The sequence below is a fragment of the Saccopteryx leptura genome, chromosome 1 (genome assembly GCF_036850995.1).
Source record: "Saccopteryx leptura isolate mSacLep1 chromosome 1, mSacLep1_pri_phased_curated, whole genome shotgun sequence".
NCBI lineage: Eukaryota > Metazoa > Chordata > Mammalia > Chiroptera > Emballonuridae > Saccopteryx > Saccopteryx leptura.
The window spans coordinates 161,694,535-161,722,463 of NC_089503.1; the positions used below are offsets into that span (position 1 = coordinate 161,694,535).

At 43.2% G+C, this 27,929-nt stretch overlaps 1 protein-coding gene across 1 annotated transcript; it reads left to right on the forward strand.

Annotated features, from left to right (window-relative positions):
• The first annotated feature begins 647 nt into the window (after window positions 1-647).
• UGT3A2 (UDP glycosyltransferase family 3 member A2) lies at window positions 648-27,843 on the forward strand. Its single transcript, XM_066360860.1, is given in 9 exon segments — window positions 648-896; window positions 3,339-3,440; window positions 8,214-8,328; window positions 19,760-20,182; window positions 20,605-20,716; window positions 22,682-22,713; window positions 22,715-22,911; window positions 24,420-24,639; window positions 27,395-27,843. Coding segments are annotated over 9 exon segments (1,572 nt in total). The 5' UTR covers window positions 648-802; the 3' UTR covers window positions 27,672-27,843.
• Window positions 27,844-27,929: the final 86 nt, after the last annotated feature.

A 27,929-nucleotide genomic window follows, 5' to 3' on the forward strand; every position in this document is an offset into this window, starting at 1 on the left:
GGCAGAGTTAAAGGATGTCCCAGCTTGTGTTTGAGGAGGCTCTAACAGATTCCTCAGTCCTGTGTTGTGATTGATGCTCACTCAGAATTATAGCCTCAGCTTTAGAGGTTCAGGCCTGGGGATAAAGACCTGAACTTGGAGACTTAGGACAGTAGCACCCCTTCATGGATAAACTACATCTATGAGAGAGGCTGTCGTGATGTCATCCTGGAGTGGTAGGTGGATTTCTCTTAAAGATTCGCTTCCAGAGCAGAAACAAACCACTCCCAAGGACAGAGACTAGTGTCCTTGAGCTTGGGACACCAGCAGATCCTCTAAGCAGGTAGCTGAGGCAGCAGGAACTGGAGAGGGTAGTAGGTAACAGAAACAGTTAGATGGTTGCTGGAGTTCCCTAAGTTCAGGGAAGGGTCCATAAAACGGAGATGAGGCTCAGTCCCTGTTAAGTGGAACTGTCACAGACATGGTTTCATAAGTCCCCACCTTTCCTGGGTCGGAGTGTTTTCTATAAAGAGAGTGTGGGAATTAGCTGTCAGAGGGGTTAAGTATCAGCTGGCTAACCCCTCCTTCCCGCTAACGGGGATGGGGACAGAGCAGAGTACCTAGTGGGGCGTGCACCAAGGGCGGAGTGGCAGAAGGGCTAAGGGGGACCGACGGGAGAGAATCAGGCGAGAGCCTTCTTTTGCCTCTTCGCAAGCTCTCACCAGCGTCTTTCCTCCCGTGCGGGGGCGCACAGGTGCCTCCGCGTGGCCGCGCGCAGGGCCCACAGCGCAGGGCGCGGTCCGCTGCTTCTACCTGAGCGAGCATGGCGGGGCAGCGGGCGTTGCTGCTAGTGGGCTTCCTTCTGCTTGGGCTGCTGCTCTCAGAGGCTGCCAAAATCCTCACTGTGACTTTTATGGGTGTGTGCTTGACCGAAGAATTCAGACAAGTGCGTCCTGGGAAACCAATCCAAGGCTCTTGCAAACAGCGTTGGGCAGGTTTTGCCCCTTCCTGGAGGATGAAGAGATGGGCGCCTTTGTGTGTATGGTGAGGGGCTGGGGACAGATGTGTAGGTCAAGCCCGGTGCAGGGGATCCCCGGCGGTCGCCTCCAGAGAGCAGGTGGACATTCAGAGGGAGGCAGCAGTTCCGGAGAGGGTGGCCCGCACGTAAGGCCCCTGGAGGTCTGGGAAAGGGGCTTGGGGAGCAGCAGCAGCTTTCTTTCTGAGATTTCACAGGAGCCAGGGTGGAGCAGGGAAGATGTTTAAAAGACAGGAGGGTGGAGTGTTGTTATGTAGAGGAAACCTGGAGATTTCAGGTGGGCTGAGGAGTGGACCCTGGGCATCCCCCCCCCCTTCCTTTCTGCCCTGCTGCTGGGCTTCTTTGAACGACTCTTGGGGCCGTTAATTCTGCATTTTGTGGCCTCAGTTTTATTTCCTTTACTTTTGTACCAAAGTGAATAGAAGATAAAAGGGAAAAATATAGGAGGATAAAGGGGTCATCATAGAATAGAGCTCTTTCAAGACTATTTCAATGGACAGTCAGTGAGCTCTTTTAGATATCTTTCAGATCACCGAGAATTAGTGGATTTTTGAGCTAGAAAGAACCATAAATCCCCTGATTCGGTCCCCACGGTATTTTCCTGAGCGGGAAGTGAAGGGTTGGGGGAGAAAGTTGCCTTCTGCAAGAGCTCGCCAGACATCTCTCACAGCCGCACCTGGATTGACTCGGGCTCTCCAGCCCCAGGGTCCTCTCCACACTCTTAAAGAAACCCTGTAATTCCATTCCATTTGACATTTTAAATCTCCCTAATTGTTAGTAGCAATGAAGTAAAAGAACTTCCCCACCTCTTAAGAGTCCCTGTTCTCTTGCCTCAGATGCCAGGCAGACTGGTGTGAGGTGAGGGGCTGGAAGCCTCCTCTCCACCCCAGAATGCCCTTGAGCTCACAGAGACCCTTTATGATTGGGTGCATATGTGGTCACTATCTTCTTCCCAGTTTTCAGGTGTTTCAAGGATTAAAACGTGGGCAAAAGGTGTGGGAGATCTGTACTTTATATATCCCATTACTCCAGACTATACAAGTTTGGATATTCAAAAAAACACAACCCTCAGAAATAGCCACACCATTCCTCCACACCAGCTCCACTCCTCTAACACTCATCTCCAAACTCTTCTCTCCTGGTCTTTCCCTGTGGCTGGGACCTTAGATTCAAACAAAAGACTTCTGTTGAAACTGGTTCTAGGAGGAGACATTGATGTGATGGGACTTGAACCTTCCCTGAGAATCAATCTTCTCTTTCCTTAGGATCCCAAGATTGTCCTAGGGTGGGTGGAGCCTCAGTCTCTCAAGTATGTAGGGCCCTGCAGGCCCACCCCAGGCACTCACCGTTATCTTGGATATTGTGACTTGATGTTCTGTAAAATTCAGGCTTCGACTGAGAAACGGCCTAGCAAATACATAAAACAGCCTGCCAAGCCTTCAATCTCAAGGATTTTGACTTCAAGTGGTAGCTCCACGTCCTTCTGCCCCAATCGCTGTTTCTGGGACTCATATTCAAATCCAAACATTTCTGGTTCCTATACTAGCACAAATTTCCAAAGAGAAAGACTTCAGAAATGCCTCTCATTGATTGTCAGTTAGTTAGACCATCCACACTCACATGCCAACATTTCTAACAGTGCAGTTATTTCTATAGGACATGGTGTCTCCACTAAACCTTGGCTAAAACGCAGCATGTACCTTCGCATCAGAAACTCAAGGCATAAACACCGAGACATCGTCACACCGAGAGGGAGCCCATGAGTCACAAGAGGGAATATTTGATGGAAGTCTGCCACAAGTGAGGGATTTGGGCCAGCAGTCTCTGGGTGCATGGCCTAGGGGGAACCTTTTTGGCTGAGGGAGCCATGAATGCCACATATTTTAAAATGTAATTCCATGAGAGCCATACAACGACCCGTGTACCTTACGCATTATCCAATAAAAATTTGGTGTTGTCCAGGACAGCTGTGATTGGCTCCAGCCACCCGCAACCATGAACATGAGCAGTAGGAAATGAATGGATTGTAATACATGAGAATGTTTTATATTTTTAACATTATTATGTTTTTATTAAAGATTTGTCTGTGAGCCAGATGCAGCCATCAAAAGAGCCACATCTGGTCATGAGCCATAGGTTCCCAACTCCTGACCTAGGGGCTCACTCAGAGGGAGATGGAGAAATTGATCAAGTTCATCTCTTTTATTCAACATCAACTTTCTGTTTCAAGACCCCTTCTCTTCCTTATCTGGCTTTTTCATCCTATCATCCTCAGAACTTCTATTCTCATCATTACAAAAATGAAGTTGTTCATTGTTTCTAGGTGGAAGTCATTATCTACTGATGGACCGGGTACCTCAGATTCTTCACGATCATGGCCATAATGTCGCCATGTTTTGCCAGAGAGAAAATTCAGTAATGTCAGGTATCTTTTTCCCACTAATTCTTGATATCTTCCAATTCAGACAAAAGACAACAATGACTTTTGAGTAGATGGGCTTTTCAAATAGTTCTAAAAATTTAATTGGATTGTAAGAATGAAAAATGAATGTGTGTGTTTGTGTGTGTTTATATAAGGTGCTAGAAAACTTCTTAAATTTGTTGACTAGAGTTCCACACGCTGTAGTGTTATATTTTCCTCCCTAACCTGGACATCTACTTCATTCTACACAACCCTTCACATTATTACAGAATCTTTTGGTAAATTTCACTTTATAACATGGCTTGAAAATATGTTGAATAGAAATGTTCGGCCATTTAGATTTCTAATAGGTAAGCATCACTTTCCTTTTTCTATAGCATAGATTACTTTTTTTTTAATGATGTCTGAAATTTGAGGAAGCTTTCTCTGAGAGTCATTTATGCAAATATGATGAGGATCTATCGTTGAGATGATCTTACTGTCTTGAAAATACAGTGAATGCTCATGAGTTTATGAGTAGAGATTCTTTTTTTTTAATAGAGAAAAAGATAGGGAAACATTGATTTGTTCCACTTATTTATGTGTTCATTGATTGATTCTTGTATGTGCCCTGACTAGGAATAGAACCCACAACCTTGATATATGGGGATGACACTCTAACCAACTGAGCTACCTGGCCAGTGCTGGAGACTCTTTTGGGTCATTGAATCCAAACAATTTTCAGCTAATATTAGCACATAAATCTTACCAACTCTTTTCTGTTGACAGACAAGAAAACAGCAGCCCAAAGAACTTAAATAATTTACTCAAGGTCTCATGGTAGGTTAATGATTATGTTGGATATAGGACTTTAAGCTTTAGATTGCTCAATCTAACAAAACTGAAGTTTTGTTTTTAAAAAATCCAATGTTAAACAGCATCTTTGGGGAACAAAATTCTGATAAAGTATAAAACTTTAAAGGTGACTTCACTTTTTGTTATTGTTCAGATTGTTTCAAAACAGTATTTTTTTTTCCTGTGAAAATTTCTTTTAAATGTTTTATTGTGGTAAATATACATAACATAAACTTGACAATGTCAAGTTTACTGACCCTTCAGTTCATTCCCATTGTGGTGCAATCATCACCACCATCTATTTTCAGGACTTTTTCATGATCATGAACTGGAACTCTGTACACATTAAACAATAACTGCTAGTTACCTATTGTCCTCTGCCCCTGACAACCATTATTCTACTCTATTTCTCTTATAATTTGACTATTCTGGATAGCTCATATAAGTGGAATTATACAATACAGGCTGGGGATAAAGTAGGGTTACAGTTGTTTGTATAGAAAATAATACAATAGTTAATAAATATACTGCTTACAAAAATTAGGGGATATTTTATTGCTTCATATTCATTTTTGAAATATCCCCTAATTTTTGTGAGCAGTATAATAATGCAAGAGTAAACTGTGTTCCATGTACTCACAGCTGGAAACCTCCTTTTGTCCCACCCCGTACTTCTCCTTTGCTGTCTGACTTATTTCCAATGATATAATGTCTTCAAGTCTCATCCAAGTTGTAGCGTGTATCAGAATTTTCTTCCTTTTGAAGGCTGAATAATATTCCATTGTGTGTATATGTGTTTAATTTATCCATTCATCTGTTGGTGGACATTTTTTTTCCATCTTTTGAATATTGTGAATAACACTGCTCTGAATATTATAGCATACAAACATTTGTTGGAGTTCCTGCTTAAAACCATTTTAGTCACCTTCTAGAATAAGCTCTATATTTTTTTACTGAACACCATTTATAGGTATAATCTTTTATAACTGCCTTTACTGCAGATCTGATTAAACAGCTATATTGTATTGTTCTTTTTTTTTTAAGACTTTTTAAAATTTTATTTATTGATTTTTAGAGAGAGAGGAATGAGAGAGAAAGAGAGAGAGAGAGAGAGAGAGAGAGAAGGGGGAGGAGCAGGAAGCATCAACTCCCATATGTGCCTTGAACAGGCAAGCCCAAGGTTTCGAACCGGCAACCTCAGTGTTCCAGGTCAACGCTTTATCCCACTGTGCCACCACAGGTCAGGCCTTTGTATTGTTCTGAATTTTAAAAATTATAATTACATATAATTAAAATGTTAGATTAAAAATTAAATTGGTAGTTCCCCAGAACTTTGAGAAACTTTTAAAAGCTACAGACCTTGTATTTTGATGTTCTGCATGGGAATTCACTCTTATCCAGAGAAACAATTCACCCCTTTAACAAACATATTTGCATCAAAATCCATATACAGTTTGGGGAGTTCATGAATCCCTCCAGTCTTATCGTTAAGTTTCTGTTTTAAGAGTCTAGAGTTTCTCCCAATATTCCCCAATAATGGGCATTTCTGAGGCTTTGAAGTAGCATATTCATTTGTCCCTTCAGGAGTAGAGCTTGGCTCAATGTCTGCAAATAAGGTGCATGTGGGATGGACATGAGTGTTGGAGGTACAGAGAGCAGAATGTAGTGGGAAGAGAGTGTTCCCCAAAGATACTCCACGTCCTAATCCCTGGAACCAGTGAATATGCCGGATGGCAAAGGGACTTCGCAGATGTGATTGTAAAAAGAGCTTGAGATGGAGAAATGATCCTGGATTGTCCCTATGGGCCCAATGTAATTCCAAGAAGTCCTTCTTTAAAAACAGTGACAGGAGAATACAAAAGTAAATGTGATGGTGCTAAGAAAAGTCAGAGAGATGTGATTTGCCAATTGGAAGGAGGCCGTGGTCCAAGGAATGAAGAAAGCTGCTAAAAGCTGGAAAAGACAAGACAGTTCAACCTCTACATCCTTCAGAAAGAATGCAGGTCTGCCCCCACCTTGCTTTTATCCTAGTGAGACGTGTTTTGGACTTTTAATCTCCAGAACTATAAGATAATAAATGTGCGTTGTTTCAAGCCACTAAATTTACAGTAATTTGTTAAAGCAGCTGTAGGAAACTGATACAGCCATTATAGGTGGTCAGAAGAACTACAGGAGGCATAACAGGAAGTTGCTGAAGCGTCTACAGTTTGGGGGACACTGATGGCTGTGCCTATTGTATTACAATTTGGACAGACACCAGACGTTTTTGCCATTTGGGGCACTATGTGAGTCTGTACATGGCACGTCAATGACCTCTCCCTGATGCACGCCAGTGCACTGGGGATGGGATTGTTCCCACAACATCATGTCTCTGTCTCTCCAATGCATTTCTAGGTGATCTCTCATTTGGAATGAATGAGCATTACAGTTTGTCTTCAAGGGAAATTGCTCTGTCTGTAGGTGTAGATTCTACGTGTTTATAGAATATGAGAAGGTGAATTCAGGGTTTTCTTATGCTATCATCTTGGACTGGAAGCCCAGTATTGTTTCTTGACAGTTTCAGGGATAGAGATGACTTTAACTGGCCAAATGATTCCCAGGAATTTAACAAGGGTACTGGAGCTTGAGCTTTTGTGGAAGCAATCTCATAGCCCTTTGTGTGGGCCCCTTTGTGAGTGTTTTTCTATACTGAACGAGTTGTCAGATTAATCTCCTTGGAAGAGTATGTACTCTGTGTAATGCCATACCCATGCTCCTCGAGAAAGCTGGATGTGGTGAAGGTCTTGCCAACAAAGGTCATGGCCAATCGTGAGATTGTGAAGTACCCAATGTGCAGCCAGTTAACTGTACCTTCCAAGGTAAGGCAAACTGAAGTGGCAAGTTTGAAATAGGTGCTGAAAAGAACATATTACCCAAATCTATGACTGCAAAGCCTTTTCCAGTAGATACTTGGAAAGACTCAGTAATTTCACTAAGACTGGTTATGGGAGCTTCAATGTATGGAATATACATTAACCTATTCCCAACTCCTACACACAATTTGGTTGGATGTTATGACTGAGGAAGACACACAGGCATTGAGAATATGAAATGTTTCTACTCAAATAATAAGGATATTTTGGAAGAGCATTCAGTCTCCCAAGAAAATCTGAAAAATCACTTTCCAGAGCGAGGAGGATGGACTGGCCTGAGTTTACACTGTGGGTAGTGGGTTGGGATAGGATGAGGGCTCACCCTCATTGACCTGACTTGCATGTTTTGAAACTCTCACTAGGGAGAAGGAACAGAGCACTCAGACTTTCTTACCAGTTTTCCCAAATGGGGCCCAGAAAAAGGAGAGTAAGATAGGGCTTGGAATCTGTCAGCATTCAAACATCAAAAATGGACCCATATTATATTAGACATGGGTACTAGGGGAGGAGCCAAGTGTAAGTAGAGGTATAGAAAACTACAATTTTAACGAAGCCATTTAGTACTTTTTACTGGAACAAATTACTATTTGGATGTATCAACTTAAGTAATAAAAATAAATGTATCCATGACAGAAAGAGCAGAGGCTATGGAATGAAAGAAACCTTTATTTAAATAATACTATCCCACTTCCGATGTACGCCACCTAGACAAATTATATAAAATTCAATTAATTTTGTTTTCTTCCCTCCCAGTGAGACAAATAGCCCTACCTTCAATAAAATCTTTAAATGTAAGCTTTTATTACTTTCAATTAAAAAGCATTCCTGAATCATTGTAAGGTTGTCAATAAATGTTTTCAGTTTATAAGATTGAATGAATAAGAAAGCAAACCAAACAATAATGGTTCAAAAGGCAACCATTCAAGTGCATGTAAATTTATTGGAACAAACAAATGTTGATATAATCAAGCTAATGTTAATCCTGTTGTGTGATATATTTAATATTTTTAAGTGATTGTTATTTTTCTAGATTTTAAGGATGTGGAAAAATCATACGAAGTCATCACTTGGTATCCACCTGAAGATTATAACAAAGAATTTAAGAAGTTTTTAAATTTTCTCATTGAGGAAGCTTTGAATGGCAGGTATTTTCTTTTTCTTATTTGAACCAAATAATCACTATTTTAGTGATACAAATTAATAGGTAGGTACATGGATGCTTAGACTGAGTTTATAAGAAAGTATGAATAAATGGATGGAAGGATGGATGGATGGATGGATAGATGCATGGATGCATGGATGATGGATGATGGATGGATGATGGATAGATGGGATGGATGATGTATGAGTGAACAAAGGGATAGATGACAGAGTGAGTTGTGTAAATAATTATTTCACACCAAATCATTCAGTCTAGTCAGTAGAGATTCTTCCTTACTATGCACTTTCCCTCCTCCACTAAGAACATATGTGTATTTCTATAGAAAGTGGGGGTTGTTACTTCTAGGATCTCCTTGCAATCTTCTAACACAGAAACGTGGGCATCTCAACCCTCATTGTTGGTAGGAAAATCAGAGCTAATGTTTGACACATATTTGTCATTCTTTTTTAATATATATATTTATTCATGGAGGGAAGACTTAAGAACATTGATATCCTAAGAATTGAGCATTGGGTCCTTTTTATTTTATTTTTTAATTTTTTCCAATTCTTATGTTGTAAGCTCTTAAAGTGAAAAACATAAATTTTATTAAAATTGATTTTTTTAAAAAATTTTGTTTGGACAATTAATTTTAACAGGGTGACATTGATCAATTAGAGTACATAGTTTCAGAGAAAACATCTCCAGATCATTTTGACATTTGATTCTGTTGTATACCCATCACTCAAAGTCAAATTGTCCTCCACCACCTTTTATTTAATTTTAAATTTCTCCCATTTATTTGGTTTTCTTTATGCCCCTCCCCTCCCCCACCCCTCCCTCCCCTCTCTTCCCCTCCCCCCTCCCTCTCCTTTCTTCCCCTCCCCCTTCCCTCTCCTCATTTCCCCTACCCCCTCCCATTCCTCCCTTCCCCTATCCCTGGTAACCACCACACTCTTGTCCATGTCCATGAGTCTCAATTCTGTGTCCCACCTATGTATGGAATGATACAGTTCTTAGTTTTTTCTGATTTACTTATTTCACTTAGTATAATGTTATCAAGGTCCATCCATGTTGTCATAAATGATCCTATGTCATCATTTCTTATGACAGATTAGTATTCCATAGTATATATGTACCACATCTTCTTTATCCAATCATATATTGAAGGGCTTTTTGGTTGTTTCCATGTCCTGGCCACTGTGAACAATGCTGCAATGAACATGGGCTGCATGTGTCTTTATGTACCAATGTTTTGAGTTTTGGGGGTATATACCCAGTAGAGGGATTGCTGGGTCATATGGTAGTTCTATTCTTAATTTTCTGAGGAACCACCATACTTTCTTCCATAATGGTTGTATTACTTTACATTCCCACCAACAATGAATGAGGGTTCCTTTTTCTCCACAGCCTCTCCAACACTTGTTATTATCTGTCTTGTTGACAATAACTAATCTAACAGGTGTGAGGTGGTATCTCATTGCAGTTTTGATTTGCATTTTTCTAATAGCTAATGAAGATGAGCATCTTTTCATATATCTGTTGACCATTTGTATTTCTTCTTGGGAGAAGTGTCTGTTCATGTCCTCTTCCATTTTTTTAATTGGATTGTTTGCTTGTTTGTTGTTGAGGTTTATGAGTTCTTTGTATATTTTAGATATTAGGCCCTTATCTGAGCAGTTGTTTGAAAATATCATCTCCCATTTAGTTAGCTGTCTGTTCGTTTTGTTCTCAGTTTCTTTTGCTGAGCAAAAGCTTCTTAGTCAGATGTAGTCCCATTCATTTATCTTTGCCTTCACTTCCCTTGCCTTTGGAGTCAAATTCATAAAATTCTTTTTATGGCCAAGGTCCATGAGTTGAGTACCTATGTTTTCTTCTATGTAGTTTATTGTTTCAGGTCTTATATTTAGGTCTTTGATCCATTTTGAATTAATTTTGGTACAAGGGGACAAACTGTAGTCCAGTTTCATTCTTTTGCATGTGGCTTTCCGGTTTTCCCAGCACCATTTATTGAAGAGGCTTTCTTTTTTCCATTGTGTTTTTTGCTCCTTTATCAAAGATTATTTTACCATATATATGTGGGGTTTTTTCTGGGCTCTCTATTCTGTTCCATTGGCCTGACTGTCTATTTTTCTGCCAGTACCATGCTGTTTTGATTATCGTGGCCCTATAATATAATTTGAAGTCAGGTACAGTGGTTCCTTGAGATCTGAATTTAATTCATTCTGTAACCAAGCTCATAAGTCAGTCAACTCATATATCAAACAAATTTCTCCCATTTAAAATAACTGAAATAGATTTAATCCGTTCCAGCCCAGTAAAACATCCCCAAACCATCCTAAATTATAAAAAAGACATGTTTTTAATTAAGAAACACACATGTATACTTTACCAATGCATAACAAAATATATGAAATAAATGAAAGTGTTATTTAGTACTGTATTCTTACCTTGGAGACAGACGAGTGTGGCTAGTGGAGGTGAATGGTAGAGGAGGAGGGAGGGAGGAAGGGATGCAGGCACTGTAGACACGTAAACTAAAACTGCACTTTCTTAACACTAAATGTAAACTAAAACTGCATTTTCTTTACTTTCAACAAAACTAAAACTGCAATTTTTTAAAATGAAACCACATAAACTTAATTGTAAAAATCCACTTTCTTAACTTTAAACTTAACCTAAGCTTAACATTACGTATTTTTCATTTAATCATCACCTGTTTTTGCCTTTTTGGCTGCACTTTCGGCACTTTCACTTTCAGGACTTTTGAATAAAAATCTATCCAAAGAGGTTTGCCTTTGCCTGCCTTTTAAAAGGTTATGGAAATGCGACAAACAAGTGTCATTAAAAAATGCTGAAGCACAACCAGTTGAAACTTTATCTGGGTGTTTCTTTTCAATGAAACTTGAAAGCTTCTCCCACATTGCTAGCATGTCTTTAATTTCACTTGTAGAAATCACTTCCTCCGACTCTACCTCCTCCTCACTACTAATCTCTTGCAGAAGCTCTGTATGTTGCATCATCTGTAGCTCCTTCAACTCCTCAGTTGAGAATTCCTCCTCATGTTCCTCAAGGAGCTCGTTTACATGACCCTCATCTACCTCCAGACCCATCGACTTTCCCAGGGACACAATCTTCTCCAACGCTTCTACCTCGGTCTCAGTCTCTGGTTTGAATCCTTCGAAGTCTTTTGTTGCTCTTTCTGATGGAGTCAGACAATTCCTGTAGGGATTTCTCATTTTTAAAAATTCGTGACTCTCTCTCCTCTTCTCTCTGTAGTGTCTCTAGTTGCCTGTCTTCTATGTCACTAATTCTTTCCTCTATCTAGCCTATTCTATTAGCTAAGCTTGTTACCTCATTTTTCAATTCATGTATTTTTTCATCTCTGGTTCCTTTTTATAGTTTAGTTTCCTTGGTGATGTATTCTTTTTGTTCATTGAATTGTTTCTTGAGCTCTCTAAATTGCCTTTCTGTGCTTTCTTGTATTTCTCTGAGTATTTTTAGGACTTCAATTTTTAATTCTCTGTTATTTAACTCTAAGGTTTTCAAGCAATTGAAAATTTTTTTTCTAGAGATTTTTCATCATCTCTCTGAGCTACATCTCTGTCTTTTGTATCCATGATATTTGATTTCTTTTTTCTTAATGGCATTTGAGAGTGGTTTTGTTAATACCACTAATAAGGGATAATTAAAAATAAAAAAAATTGAAAGGTACAGTGAAAAGATGAAAATTTTATTATGATAAGTGGAACAAAAACTACAGAGAACAGGGAGCCAGAACTGAGGGAAAATGACAAAGAGATAAAAAATGAAGTAAAAAACACACAAAATGCCACAAAGAAAAATATGAATCCAAAGTAAAATAATTTGTTGATAAATGACAATTGAATGAGAAAAAAAGTTAAGGTTTTTGAAGTGTAACCCTCAAGAATGAAAAATGTAACAACTATGGATAATGAAGTTCAAAAGAATAAAAAGGAAGAAGATACAATGACCAAAGTGGAAAAAAAACTATAAAAAAGGTAATTTTTTCCTGGTTTTGAGAGGTAGCTTCTTTTTTTTGAACAGCACTGCAAAAGTGGGCGGTTTTTATAAAAAGGTTCACCAACATGGCCTTAGAGCCTCTTGTTCTGCAAACAGTGGCTGGGGCAACCTCACAGCTAAGTCCCCAGGGTGCTGGATGCTGTGCTACAGGCTTTGCCCCTGTGTGGCTCTTGAGCAGAGAGATTTGCTATTGTGTCACAATGGCAATGATGTAGGCTTGGCCTCAGTCCATTGGTAGTGTTAGATTCAGGGAGTACTGACATGCTGGGGCTGCCAAGAGTGTACAAGGTCCCTGTGACACTGAGAACAAAGAGTTCAGCAACATCCTGCATTGAGTCAGAGACCCTTATCAGAAGTTTATGTTTGAAATTCTCCACTGAGCAATACCCCCCCGTAACTGCACACAACCTCCCTAGCCAATGACTAACAGCCACATCAGCTTCTGTATGATGCTTGCTCATTCTAGATAGCCATCCTATAAAAAGGAGCCATTTTAGAAGCTCGGAGCTGCAGTCCCTGTGCAGGTTTGGGGGGGCTGCAGTCCCTGCGCAGTTTGTTGGCTGCGCAGGTTTGGTTGGCTGCAGTGCTCCCTTGCATGGGTTGCCTACAGTCCCTGTGCAGGTCTGCAATAAAACTTATAAAATTTACTTTGTGTCTGCTGTGACCTATCTCGCCAGGATGTAACAGATGGAGGCCCCAGCGAGATAGACCGTGTAAGACCCCTCCTCACGGAGTGGGCTGCAGCAGACTTTGGTAGCTGGCCAGCCTCCGGCAGTTGCCATTTGGAAACTGAATTTGGCTGATTTGAAACATTTGGAGTCTTGAGACTGTTTGGTAAGGAAGCTTTTGGTAAATAAGCTTCCTCTTTGAATATTTGGAAACAGAGCTCTGGTTAGAAAAGGGTGTAGTGGAGCAGGCGGGACGCCACCTGATTCCTCCCCACCTGGTCAGCCGGGGAACGCAGGACGCTGCCTTCTCCCTTTGGTTTTGGTTTAGAAGTTTTGTTTGTTTTGTGTGCATATTTGGTTTGTTTGTCTGCTACTGGAATGGCCAATTTAAGAGCAGACTGGCCAAACCAAGGATTGCTAGACCCATAGAAAACATAGAGAGTCTAGCGTACTATCACCAGCACCCACCTGCAGGCAGGTGGCATGGTTAGTGTGCAGCCAAGTATAGCAGCAGAGGTAGAGAAAGAAAAGGCAGCCAGGCTGCAGCTGGCTGCAGGAGAAGTGGCAGGCTCCCCTCACAGTTTCAGGCACTTGATCCTCCCCATTGGGCACCGGCTCAAGGGCTGAGCCACTGCTTAGTCAGGCAAAAGATAACAGTGCAGTAAGCTAGAGGCTATCATCAACTTGCTACAGCCCTCTGCCCTCCTCTGCTTTGGCTCCGGGGAATCCCCACCTCCTATCTGGAGCCAGACCCGAGGAGAAGATTTAGGGAATATGGCCCCTTCTAAACCCACTGCTTTAGCCATAATAGAATTGTATAGTCTGTCAAGTACAAAGACTTCCTTTTTGTACCAAGGATCTGTTGTTATATTCCCAATTTTGCTCTCTTAGTCAAGCCCCTCAGTGAGATCTGAGCATGGCTTTTAAGGTCTATAATGACCAAGGAAGTAAAAGAAAAGGCAAAAAAGGCCCAAAAGAAGTCAGGAAATACCAACTTTTGGCTCCAGCGCCCTAAGGGGCTTGCTTCATAGCTTTCATCAAGGCCCTGCTCCAGAGTGGAAAGAAAGGTCATTGAACTGAAGCCTGCCAGGCTTCCCGGTCCCACCGGTTGACACACCTGTGCTGTGGAAAGAGGGACATGAGAAGGTAAGCTGCCCCCTTGCTCCATGGAGGGAGAGTTCAGTCTCTTCTAGCCCTGCTCCAGCTACCTGTGACCTGACCTTGCCCAGCGTACTGGGAATTGCCACTGGAGGCCCAAGGACATCGTTCACGAGCCTAAGGTATTTCTTCCAAGTAGCAGATAAGCTAATCTCATTTCTTGTAAACACAAGGGCCATCTACTATGCCTTGCTTGAATATTTAAGTTTTATTTATCCCTCAAAAATCTCTACTGTGGGTATTGACAGCCTGATTTTATTGCTTTATTTAATGTTTAGTATCTCCTTTATTTCTCTTATCTCAATGCCCCATGCCTATTATAGGCTGGGACCTGCTGCTAATTCCAGCTAGAAGCAGTGGTCACTAGGACTTAAACTCTAACTGCAAAGTGTAGAAATGTAACACCCTTTCCCTAAGTACTTACAGGTTTTATAGGTTACTCAGCAAACTGTTCAAAGACTGTCCAAGAGGCACTTCTAGCAGTACACCACCCAAGGACTGACTCCCACCTAGACAGGTCCAGACACCATGAACCTGACCACTCCCACTACTGCCAAGGTAGAAGGCATACCTACCTGGGTCCACCGCAGCCGGCTGAAGCTTGCAGTCCCAGCAGAAACACCTTTGTGGACAGCGAAGACTGACCTCGCCAACCCTTGTAAGCTGACCCTGAGAAGGACCGCATGCCCTGCTTCAGCCACAAACCAGAAGTTAACTGGTCCACGCATGGCTAATGCCTAGAGAAGCTCACTAAGGACCTCCTTTTAATTAGACTTTGGGGAGGGAGGGAAACTAAGGTAAAGGAAAGCCAAGTAAGTCATCTTAAGGTTTGATGCATGTACTGCTATGAGTCATACAGAAAGGGGTGTAGGTCCCTTGGCTGAGAGAGAAGCTACAAGGTAAATGAAAATTATATATGTGCTCATAGCTACCACTATAGAATAACCTATGAATATTGGTCATGTGTCCAATAGGCTGCTTATGAAAAGGACACCTCCAAAAGCAATCTTTGAAAGAGGATTACTTAGTACTAACTTAGTCTTTGCTGAAGGTTAAGGTTTTTAAAAATTAAGAGTTCTGATGAATTAGAAAGGAATTGTATGATTTTAATAATAAAAGGTATAAGGTGTAAAGGTACTTTTAAAAAGGAAAGGAAAAAGTAAGTTATTATAAAGGCCAGTTATTTCTGGATAAGAAAGTGCATAAAAGTTGAAGGTTTATGTAAGTTGCAGAAGGTTTGTGTAAGTTGCAGAAAGTTTGTATAAGTTGCAAAAGGTTTGTGCAAGTTGTAAGAAGTTAGTACAGAGAAGAAAGATACAAGGCAGAAAGAAATTAGTCCATAAAGCTTGTAGTACTAAGGACACACTATCAGCGTGCCAGCACATACTAGGGAGGACCCCTGACCTAATTAGCTTATAGCTACAGCTAAAGTAGAAAATTCTCATAAGCCCCAGCTTTATACCATTCTCCCCACTGATGAAGAATCAAGGATTTGATTTATGCCCAAAAGAAATGGGGGAATGTTAGATTCAGGGAGTACTGACATGCTGGGGCTGCCAAGAGTGTACAAGGTCCCTGTGACGCTGAGAACAAAGAGTTCAGCAACATCCTGCATTGAGTCAGAGACCCTTATCAGAAGTTTATGTTTGAAATTCTCCACTGAGCAATACCCCCCCATGTAACTGCGCACAACCTCCCTAGCCAATGACTAACAGCCACATCAGCTTCTGTATGATGCTTGCTCATCCTAGATAGCCATCCTATAAAAAGGAGCCATTTTAGAAGCTCGGAGCTGCAGTCCCTATGCAGGTTTGGGGGGGGCTGCAGTCCCTGCGCAGTTTGTTGGCTGCGCAGGTTTGGTTGGCTGCAGTACTCCAGTCTCTTCGGAGGCGTGGGTTGCCTGCAGTCCCTGCGCAGGTTTGGGGGGCTGCAGTGTTCCCCTGTGTGGGTTACCTGCATCCCTGTGCAGGTTTGGGGGGCTGCAGTGCTCCCTTGCATGGGTTGCCTGCAGTCCCTGTGCAGGTCTGCAATAAAACTTATAAAATTTACTTTGTGTCTGCTGTGGCCTATCTCGCCAGGATGTAACAGAAGGTGGGGATTGTTAGAGTTTGGAGGCTCTGGCAATGGTAGACTCAGTTAGTTTTCCAGGTGCCTCTCTACACATCTCTCCTTCCTGAACTAGCACCATGAAAGCTGGAATGCCCACTAGTGGGCAGGAGGGACCAGGTTGAACAGCACTGCAAAAGTGGGCAGTTTTTATAAAAAGGTTCACCATCACGGCTCTAAGAACAGCCAGGTGCTTCCTCCAGTACCACTCAAAGCACAGTTCTGGGTTGTGTTGTGCCAACCAGAGCCACCAGCGAGAACAGAGAGGGCTGGGAGCGGGTTGCAGGTCTGGCGCCTTTCTAAGGGCCAGTGGACAGGTCTAGCACATCTCAGTGTGCTGTGGGCTGGGAGCCAACTGCAGATCAGGAGCCTTCCTAAGGGCCCCCGGGCATGTCTAGTATGCCTCAGTGCTCCGTGGATCTAATCTCCACAGGCTTCTCCCTTATGCCCTGTTTGGTAGCCTGCAGCAAGCCATGTGTGCATGTAGCTACCACAACTTCCGCAGCGCACATGGAGGTCTGCTCCTGCCCACTTAGGCACACAACGCCTGTGATCTCAGTCAGTGCTGGAATGCAGGAATGCGCTTTGAGACCTGTATCAGCTCACAGAGGCGCCCTGCCTGGACAGGTCCAGGCCTAGGGATCCCAGCCCTTGTGCACTTCCTGTGCTGTTAGTTGGGGAGCCAGGACTACACAAAAACGCTGGCTGCAGCCCATGCAGATATTCACCGCTAATACTCTTGGGCTAAGCCCTTTAGCTCGTGAGCACATGTACCTATGCCAGAGGCACCAGGTGGAGCCACTTGCACACCGCCCGTGATTGCAGACCCAGAAGTGCACAAAGCTGCTCCGTCACCAGCCTCCGTGGGCAACTCACACAGGCAACCTCTGTAGGAGCCTGCCGCCCATGCTCACCCTGCGTCTGCATCCGCATTCTCAGGCCTAGCAGACGTGCTCTCCTCGGCTTGATTATCCGCCCTATCCCAGCTTCTTCCCTCTGCCCCAGATCCTTCATTTCTCTCGGTTCCAGATGAAAATGGCCCTTCTCGAGATCAGTGAAGAAAGTGGAATGCTCTGTTCTCCATCTTATTTCCTTCAGAGTGGATTATATATTCAGCCACCTTTTCACCCAACCATACCTTTGTCTGGTGTGTGTATATTTCAGATGCTCCTGAGATTTTTTTCTGTCTTTAGTTGTTGAATTTGTTGAAATTTCAAGGAGAGAGATCGGGAGCACCCCTCACGATGGTATTTCTCTGACATCACTCCCTTTTTATTTTTTTTTTTAAAGATTTTATTTATTGATTTTAGAAAGAAAAAAGAGTCTGACCTGTGGTGGCACAGTGGGTAAAGCATAGACCTGGAATGCTGAGGTTGCTAGTTTGAAACCCTGGGCTTGCCTGGTCAAGGCACATGTGGGAGTTGATGCTTCCTGCTCCTCACTTCTCTCTCTCTTTCTCCTCTCTAAAAGGAATAAATAAAATCCTTTAAAAATTTTAAAAAAAGAAAGAAAAGAGAGAGAGAGAAGGGGGAAGAGAAGGAAGCATCAACTCATAGTTGTTACTTCTCATATGCAACGTTCCAGGTCCACGCTTTATCCACTGTGCCACCACAGGTCAGGTGGAAAGTGGTTTTAAATAGCCATCACCCTCATGCAATAAGACATGAAGCTGACTCCTTATGCTTCATTTGGAATGGAAAGGAACATATAATTTCTTAATCTTAGACATAAAAATGGAAAGACAGAAATCCATGTCTATCTCTATAAATTACAGTAGTCTCACCTTCTTCTTATTATTTTTCTTTTTTTCTTTACTTTAAAAATTCTACTTACTCTTCATGTCCTGCTCAAATAAGATTTAAAAGAAATTTAAAAATATATTTTTTTAATTAAGTCTTTCTTCCTACTCAAACTGAAGGACCACAGTACCTCCTGTATAGGTCTGACCTAACCTACTCATTTAACATTTAATTTATTTTGTCTTGCTGATTAGTTATATATTTTTATTTATAATATATATGTAGTATATATATTTATATTTATATATTATTATATGCTTTGTCTCTTCTCCCTTAGTTTAATATTTTTAAGAACAGGTTTGAGTAACTATGCATTCTTGAAAACTTTTAAATTAATTTTAAGACCATGAGTTATCTTTTAGGAATTTTTCTAGCATAACTGAAATTGTCCAAAATATTTAGCAATCACTCTGTTTGTTATGTGAAATCTTAAAAAATTGAATAACTTTAACCAATCTCTTCTGTTGTGTGATTTGCAGTTGATCCTAATGATCAAGCCAAGATCTGCATATTGTTAATGAGTTCTCAGCCTCTGGGTCTTCTTTGTCCTGGAGGCAATGGTGCAATGTATACAGTTGGTGTTGATTCTCTGAATCCTCCCTGAGGCCCCTGGTGTCTTGAGCTGTGGCACCTGTTACCTCTGATAATTTGGCATAGTGTAGACGGTTATCCTCATTTATTTCCCTGTGCTTGTACAAATAAGAAACAGGGTTACATTCTATACAGGAAGCGATCGGAAAGCATTGCAAGAAGAAAATCCCATAGGCAAAGTCTGAATTACACATCAGTTAAGCTTTGCCATTATCTTCTCTGTTCACTGCAGCCAATACTGAAGAGGAATTAAGTATTCAAAAATCAAGCTTTTTTAAATTGCTTAACCCATGGACATAGAAAGTTGGACTTCCCATTTTCAGCTGGGATTCTGTGTTCTAATATGATCAAAGAGTCCCTTGGGTGAGAGAGACTGTCATTTACAGAATACACAGTGGTTTTTAAAAATAGCCTATATCATCAATATTTATGGGACTGTGTCACTAAATGACTTCCAGAGTTTGGCAGAGTAAACGGCAAAATCATTCATAGTACATTGGTATGAAGATAAAGGTTGAGAACATCAGGGGATACACCAAGCAGAAAGAAGTCTGTGAGGTCTGCTATGGTCAGAGACGGCACCCAGAGCAGAGGGCCCAACACAACAATTTGTTCTCAGTTAATGTGATTCAGTAGTGCCCGTGGGTTTCAAGAATTGACAGTTCAAAGATATATTTTCTAATGAACTGGGGTAGAGAGTGCTTGGGATTTGGAGTGAGTAGGAACCAGGGGGCAATGCTCTGCCCCTCCGGGGCGTCGCTCTGCCGCAACCAGAGCCACTCCAGCGCCTGGGGCAGTGGCCAAGGAGCCATCCCCAGCGCCCGGGCCATCTTTGCTCCAATGGAGCCTTGGCTGCAGGAGGGGAAGAGAGAGACAGAGAGGAAGGAGAGGGGGAGGGGTGGAACATCTGCTCAGAGTGGCCAAGAAGAGGGTGTTCAGGATCGACCAGGAGGGCAACTGCTACATGTGCTCTTCATTACCTAGGATATTTCCTATAGAGCCCAGGACTCTTTCCTGTGCTGTGAAATTCACACCAACAAACACTTATCCCTTCTGTCCCTTCTTATAGACATAGATTTGAAAATTTATTACAATTGATGCAACTGCTGGCGCTTCAGTGCAGCCATGTGCTCAGGAGACATGATCTCGTGGATTCCCTAAAGGATGAAAACATCGACCTGGTGATAGCTGACAGTTTTGACTACTGTTCATTCCTGGTGGCCGAGAAGCTTGGGAAGCTGTTTGTGTCTGTGCTCACCACCACGTTTGGCACGATGGACCTCGGGCTACCAAGCCCTGTGTCTTATGTGCCAGTGTTCTATTCCTTGTTAACGGATCACATGGACTTCTGGGGCAGAGTAAAGAACTTTCTAATGAGCTTGAACTTCTTCAGGAGGCAATGGCTGCTGCAGTCTACGTTTGACGACACCATCAGGGAGCATTTTCCGGAAGGCTCTAGGCCAGTTTTGTCTCATCTCATAAGGAAAGCAGAGCTATGTTTTATTTTATTTTATTTTATTTATTTATTATTATTATTTTTTCTGAAGCTGGAAATGGGGAGAGACAGTCAGACAGACTCCCGCATGCGCCTGACCGGGATCCACCCGGCACGCCCACCAGGGGGCGACGCTCTGCCCACCAGGGGGCAATGCTCTGCCCCTCCGGGGCGTCGCTCTGCCGCAACCAGAGCCACTCCAGCGCCTGGGGCAGTGGCCAAGGAGCCATCCCCAGCGCCCGGGCCATCTTTGCTCCAATGGAGCCTTGGCTGCAGGAGGGGAAGAGAGAGACAGAGAGGAAGGAGAGGGGGAGGGGTGGAGAAGCAGATGGGCGCTTCTCCTGTGTGCCCTGGCCGGGAATCGAACCTGGGACCTCCGCACGCCAGGCCGATGCTCTACTACTGAGCCAACTGGCCAGGGCCCTGTGTTTTATTAACTCTGACTTTGTCTTTGAATTTGCTTGGCCTTTGCTTCCCAACACTGTATATATTGGGGGCATAATGGCAAAGCCTAGTAAGCCGGTATCACAAGTAAGTACCACCTTGGCTGAACGTGGATGTCATGCAAAGGGCTTTGGAGGTTTTGTGGGTGCCCCTGGCAGTGGAATACTGGGCCTGATGGGGTGAAACCAGGGAGGCACCTGAGGCATATTTTTTAAGGAAGTACTCACTTGCAAGGCTATGCAGGTACACTGTTAGTGCTTGAACATCCCTGAGATTGAGGGCCTCCTTAAATGGTCCTCTTGGCCTTATGTTGGCCTTGTCTGTTGGGGTAAGCCTTTTAATATGTGGGCATTTTCGTATGCATTTTTTATGATTATATGTGCAGGAAGTGCATTGTAAGCATGTCACATGCAGGGATTATTGGGAGATGAGTGACTCACCATGAAACACACAACATTGTGAGAAACATGGTATAGCCAAGGTGGGACTGTATGGGCCTGACAGTGAGAGCTGCAGGCCCCATCTCCAGCGTCCCCAGCCTGTCAAGCCCTGGTTCCTAACTCCACCTCCTGATGGGATGAGTCTGGGTCAAGCCTGGGCATTAGAAGTTGTAAAAGGTGCTCAGTCCATTTGAATGCAAAGCCTAGACTCAGAGTCCCGGCCATGGAAGTTTTCAAAATGAAGGGGAGCTGAGATGAGTGGGCTGCCTGCTGCCCATCAGCACAGGGTTGCCGTTTTGTGAAATTTGTATAGTGTGATGGTCTCCATTTTTTTTAGGAGACAGAGGCTTGGGTGCTGTACCTGATTTCCCCACTACCATCCACGTCAGAGCCAGGGAGCATGCTGATTGGGCCTGGGCCTCCAGGGGCATGTCCACCCTCCTTCTGCTGACCTTGCACTGAGTGATCAGGAAGATTTGGGTAGTGACTCATAGGCTGATTGTGCTCTGACTTGATGGCAGGATCTTTTAGGAATGGAGCTGGGAGGAGAGGGGGCCCACAGTGCCGAGGTAGAGTGGAAGATTCTATCACACAAATGTAGTCAGGTCAGACTGCAAGAGGACCCATCCAGCAGGAGAGTGTACCAGGTTGTGGCCACAGCGCAGGGGGACAGACTTGTTAGGCAGAAGCAGAATGGGAGGAAGGGTTGTAGGTCTGTGACATGGTGGGCTTTAAAAAAATATTTTGTCCTCTCTGTTTTCCAATTTTTATATCCTATTGCTTTCATGGTTATACAAGATGACCAGGCTATTTTCAAAGTGGTCCTTTGAGATGATAAATCAGACACTGTCTTGCTAGAAAGAATCACCTTCAGAGGATGAAGGTCTGGGAACTGGTGGCAAGTCACAGATGTCCAGAGGGTAAAAATAAATATTTGAAAGTCAGAATTAGTAAAACTGTGTTAATACCGAGATTACATTAGGTTCCCCTGCCTGAAGGACTGCATGGTAGACTTGAAAAAATGAGGTGCCCAAGTCTAGACTTGCTGCTTCTTAAAAATCTCATGGGGGTATATTCTATAGCCCCATGGATGAACCACTGAGGGAGAAGGTGAATTACAAAGATCAGAGGCCGAGACTCTCACGGGGTATCATGGTGCACTGGCCGCGAGAGGGGAGGAGTCTTCTACCTCTTCTTATGCCAGCAGGCTTCTCCCAGCTTCCCCATTCAACCCCCCGATGGACCGCCTCCCTCTGTCTGACTGTCACTCCCACCAGCAATGTTCCCGACACTGCCACCTCTCCTCTGGCTTCGGAAAACTCCCCAGTAACCATGTCTCAGTGGACCTGAAATGAGTAGAGGGTCTTGGATCGCTCTGGCACTAGCCTTAGGGTTTCCAAGACAAAAGATGCTCCCACGAACAGCATGGTTGTGAGCACAATGCAGAGAGTGCAGAACTGTCTGCGGAGGGTGATGTGACCATAGTTTCAGGACCGTGAGCTCCAGAAGTGACAAAAGGGTATGTTAATAAACATCCTTTCTCTCATTGCATGGCTGACTAGGCTTTTGTGACAAATTTGTTCGCCTCCTTTCCTTTCTTACCTCTTTCCAGGAATTTGAGACTTTCGTCACCAAGTTTAGAGACTGGTTTTGTCCTTGTGGCCCTGGGCTCTATGGTGAGCATTGCTAAATCCAGGGAGGTTCTTAAGGAGATGAACAGTGCCTTTGGTTATCTGCCTCAAGGGGTGATATGAAAGTTTAATCCTTCTCATTGGCCCAAAGATGTCAAATTGGCAACAAATGTGAAAATCATGGACTGGCTTCCTCAGTGTGACCTCCTGGGTAAGGACTGCCCAGGTGTGCCTCTCTCCTTTTGTGTCTGTGTGTTTAGGGCTTATCACGGCGCTAACCTTTAGTTGGGCAATCCCTCAGGACAAGAGGAGCAGCACTTAGCTAAGACTAAGTGTCCCAATGGCAGTCGTGCAGCAGCCAGCTGGAGTTCATGGGAAATCAGGCCACACTTCCAATGAGATAAGATGGCTAAACAGCCATCTCCCTTTCATTCTTTTCTGTCTCAGGTCCACTATTGGCCACCATCAAAGTCACCTTGATGTACTGCATTTGGTCTTGAACAAGGTCACCCAGAGTCCAAAACCATTGGTGACTCTGAGAACACATACCAGGGTGCTTGTTGCCACTATACTTAGTGGCTTTATGAACACCTGTACATCCATGTGATCTTACACACACACACACACACACACACACACACACACACACACACACACCTCCCATCTTTCCACTCAGAGATACATCCTAAGATACTAAAGTGTGAGCAACTCATACCTTTACATCATTGATGCCAATAGTGTCTTTGTGTTGTGCCAAAATACCTGAGTGCCAATCTGAGCACCATTCTGAGCAATCTCCTGGCCAGTTATTTGATGCACTGAATCGCTGGTCCCAGAGTCCCCTCCTCCCCCCCCCACACAGAAGGTTTTCTTTTTGCCCAGTGCTACTTCTTAGAGACTCCTCACAGCCATAGCTGCTGAGTGGATCCAAGGCTCAGAATCAAGATTACCACTCAAAACAAACTGTGGAGTTTAAGGAACATATCTTTGGAGACACATCTGCAAGTGAATTTCTTTAGGTCTGGGTTGGGACATAATGATTCTCACTTCACAGAAGAGACAAAAGGTTTGGATGCACACCCCAGCTGAGTGGCACAGGCTGAGATTAACTCTTTGTTATTCACAGTCATTTTAGTTACCTTTAAATGAAGGCAAGATGGAGTGGCAGAAGCTGGAAATACTGAGTCGTAGGGTCTCTGCTTTCAGGGGGCTTCTCATGTATTTGAGGAGACATCACATACAGTGTAAGTTTTATGAGTGCCCTAGGAGTTGTGATGTCAATGAATAAGCCAGGAATTCATAGAAGGGGGGAAATTAAGAGAAGATTGCTCTAAAGAGGGGGGGGGGGGAGAGAACAAACATGAAAGCATCAAAGAGAGGCACTGGATAGAGTGGATGATGGATTGATGGATTGATGGATGATGGATGGTGGATGATGGATGGATGGATGGATGGATGGATGGATGGATGGAGATATGTGCCTTGCTTTGCATTATTCTCTACAGAATTCCTTGACTGTGTTCTGGCTGAGGCAAGAACAAGTCTTGGAATCATGTATGTTGGAATGTACACCTTAGATGTGTCTCAAGTTAAATCATCTTTACAGTGTTCACAGTACATCTGGAGATTCCTGGGTTTATTCCTTTGCCCTTGCTGCTTTCCCTGGTGTTCCCTGGTGTTCATCCTAAAATGTTCTGCTGTTTTTCTTATTTGCAACAGCTCACCCTCGCATCCGTCTTTTTGTCAGCCATGGTGGGTTGAATAGCATAATGGAGGCCATCCAACATGGTGTGCCCATAGTGGGAGTTCCCATCTTATTAGACCAGCCTGGAAACATGGTCCGAGTAGAAGCCAAAAAGTTTGGTATCTCCATCCAGTTCTACCAGATCAAGGCCAAGACATTGGCTCGGAAGATGCGGGAAGTCATAGAGGACGAGAGGTAGGCAACTGTCGGGGCTGATGGTCTCAAGGGTGAACGGAGACAGCAGAAGCGTAGGGCACTGTGAGGGTCTTTGCATAGAAGCTGAAACTTGTTCTCCTCTGAGAGCAAGACCAGGCAATTTAGGTTAGATGCTGAGTACAATTTTCTACCTTCTGGGTTGTGGGACTCCTGAACTACTTCCACAGGGCATCCTTGCCGGGTCTTTACTTTGGAGGTGCTGGTAGTAGAATTCCAACTGAAGCAGGAGGTTGCCTTTCTGTCCCCTGGTTCGTGACACTGCTCCACACCTCAGGCCCTTGGTCTGAGCTGCTCCCTCCTCTTCACAGGGCTCCTCCATGAACTTTGGGCGCCAGCTCTCCCACAGCCTCCCTGGAGAGGCCATCAGTCTGACAGTCCTAACTAGATGGCTCCCTTATCCATCCCAATCTTAATTTATCACTTCCACTTGACACTACCCAGGATCTGTAGTTACCCGATTTCTTTAGCCCTTTTAACTTCTCATCTGCTCTCCTACCCTGGGAAGTCGATCTGAAGGGCTGCCTCAGTTTCCCCTCTGCCCCCAGGGCCCAGCACAGAGTAAGTGTGATGAATTTCTGTTACGTGAGTCAGTAAAAAGGACCCACAGACTTCCTGTGTAAGTTCCCATCCAGCACCACCATGTCACGTGAAGAGAAACATATATATATTTCTTTTCTATAACTGAGAAGGACTGAATAACAGGGGTTCAGGCTACAATCCCAAATCAGATCTCAAGACTTAACCTATGACCTTGCACACAGGAGAGCTGCATGTAGTTCTAGCTGGATGACAGTGAAACAACCACACAGCCTAAAGTTCTCAGCCCTAGAGATGTTGTTAAGCTCCAGGGGGCCTGAATACCACCAACATTTTATATATACAGTGGTACCTTGACACACGAGCACATTAAATCACGAGCAATTTGAGAGACGAGCAGTCACTTGTGGGATTTTTTGCATTAAGTCTCAAGTAGATATTTGAATCAAGAGCTTCTGCCACCCTCCACTAGATAGCCTGCTGAACGTTCTGAAAGGGAAGAAGAAACAAACTTCTATGGAAAGGTTTTTGTTGAAATGGCCTCTAAGTGAAAGTGTGGCAAAAAAGCCAAAAGTCAGTGAAGAAGATGATGACTAAGCAAAGTAAAAAAATAGCAATTAAGTTTAGCAATAAAGTTACATATTATACATAGTGTATAAGTTAAAATTTCCAATTAAATGTAGTGTTAAGTGTGTAGAGAGTAAGTTATGTTAGGCGATAGCGCACAAAATAAAAACCTCCCCACCAGTCTCCTCCCCCTCTGCCAGCATCTTCCCCTGACTTTGAAGGTAAATATACTTTATAAACCAGTTTATTTCTTTACATTCTCTCTTATTATGCATGTGTATGTATATATATATATATGTATGTATGTAATATATGTATGTATATATTTGTTATTTATAAAGTATATTTTCTTATTTAAAAGCATATAAAAAATTTGTGTGGTTCTTGGGGGCCAGAACAGATTAATTGTACTCCATTAATTTAAATGGGGAAATTTGATTTGATACATGAACAAATTGAGTCACAAGCTCGGCCATGAAACGAATTGAATTCATGTGTCAAGGTGCCACTGTATTTGGTATCTTGTGTTGAAAATGTTTAGTTTCTGATGAATGAGTTTTTAACTTTCATTGGATTCTCAAACACCAAGGCCCAAATGGCCATCACCCACTGGGCCCTGTGAAGGAGTCATTTGGGCTGGGCAGGTCCCCAGGTACTGTGCATCAGGACCAGCTACATGATTTATGATGCCCAATTTAAAATGGACATATGAGGTCCTTTGTTATTAAGTTGAAGGATTTTAAGATGATGACAGCAGAGGATTGGATCAAGCACAGGACAGGTCTCAGTGTGGCCCTGTGCAAATCTGCAGCCCCGCCCTGACACCAGCACAGGCAGAGGCAGATTTAAGGGTGGGCACACATAAATAAAAAAAATAAATATTTTTTTATTTATTTAAAAATATGGTCAACATGTATTTTTATTTTCCCTCTCTCTTTTTTTTAAGGGGCCCAATATTTTTTCTTCTGCACCCGGGGCCTCAACCGACCTTAATCCGCCTCTGAGCACAGGTCGGTGTCATGCTCAGCAGGAGCCGGAAGTGAGGGCGTTATCTGGTCCACAGTCCCTGGAGTCACATTTGTCACCTACCTTAGACACCAGCACAAAGTAGGCTCTCTCTCTCTTTTCATCCTGTACAACTTTCCTATTGTATATCATAAGCCTCTTTGGCATGGAGACTAGTCCGTATAGTCTTAGTCACTTTTTTTATAGTTTAGCACTTTTAGCACTAAGCAGGGATCTTTACATGTAGGTATCAGTTTGAATTTTTCTTTTTTTAAAAACATTTTTATGTATTAATTTTGAGAGAGAGAGAGAGAAAGAGAGAGAGAGAGAGAGAGAGAGAGAGAGAGAGAGATAGGAACATCAATCTTTTCCTGTATGGGCCCTGACCGGGGATCAAACTGGCAACCTCTGTGCTTCAGGACAACGCTGTTACCAACCGAGCTATTTTGCCAGGGCAGTTTGAATTTTTCAAAGGGACCCAGGTGGACAGTGGCAAGGCCAAATCAACACTTTTCCTTGAAAGGGAGTCCTTTGGGCACATGGTGAAAAGTGTGTGTGTGAGGCACGAGGTCTCTAAGACTTCGGAGACCACATGAGTAACACCCACCTGTGCATCTGCCAACAGGTACAAATCGGCAGCGGTGGCCGCCAGCATCATCAGGCGCTCCCACCCCCTGACTCCCACCCAGCGGCTGGTGGGTTGGATCGACCACATCCTCCAGACAGGGGGCGCGGCACACCTCAAACCCCATGGCTTCCAGCAGCCGTGGTATGAGCAGTACCTTCTGGACGTTTTCTTGTTCCTGCTGCTGGTCACCCTGGGCGCCAGGTGGCTCTGTGGGAAGATGCTGGGCATGGTAGCCCTGCAGCTCTGTGGGGCCAGGAAGCTGAAGAAGGCCTGAAAGCACAGAGCAGGCTTGGAGGGGGCAATGGGGAGCCACCAGTTCTCTGAAAAATTTCCCCAGCTCACACCAGCCTGCTATTCCCCCTGTTTAGAAAGTCTTATGAAGCAACCTTGGTCTTCCTTCCTTCCTTCCTTTCTTTTTTTTTAATTATTGTAAAATAAATGTCACATAAAATTTGCCATTTTAACTACCATACCTAGTATTCAGTTCAGTGGTATTGAGCACATTCATATATTTGTGCAACCATCACTACCA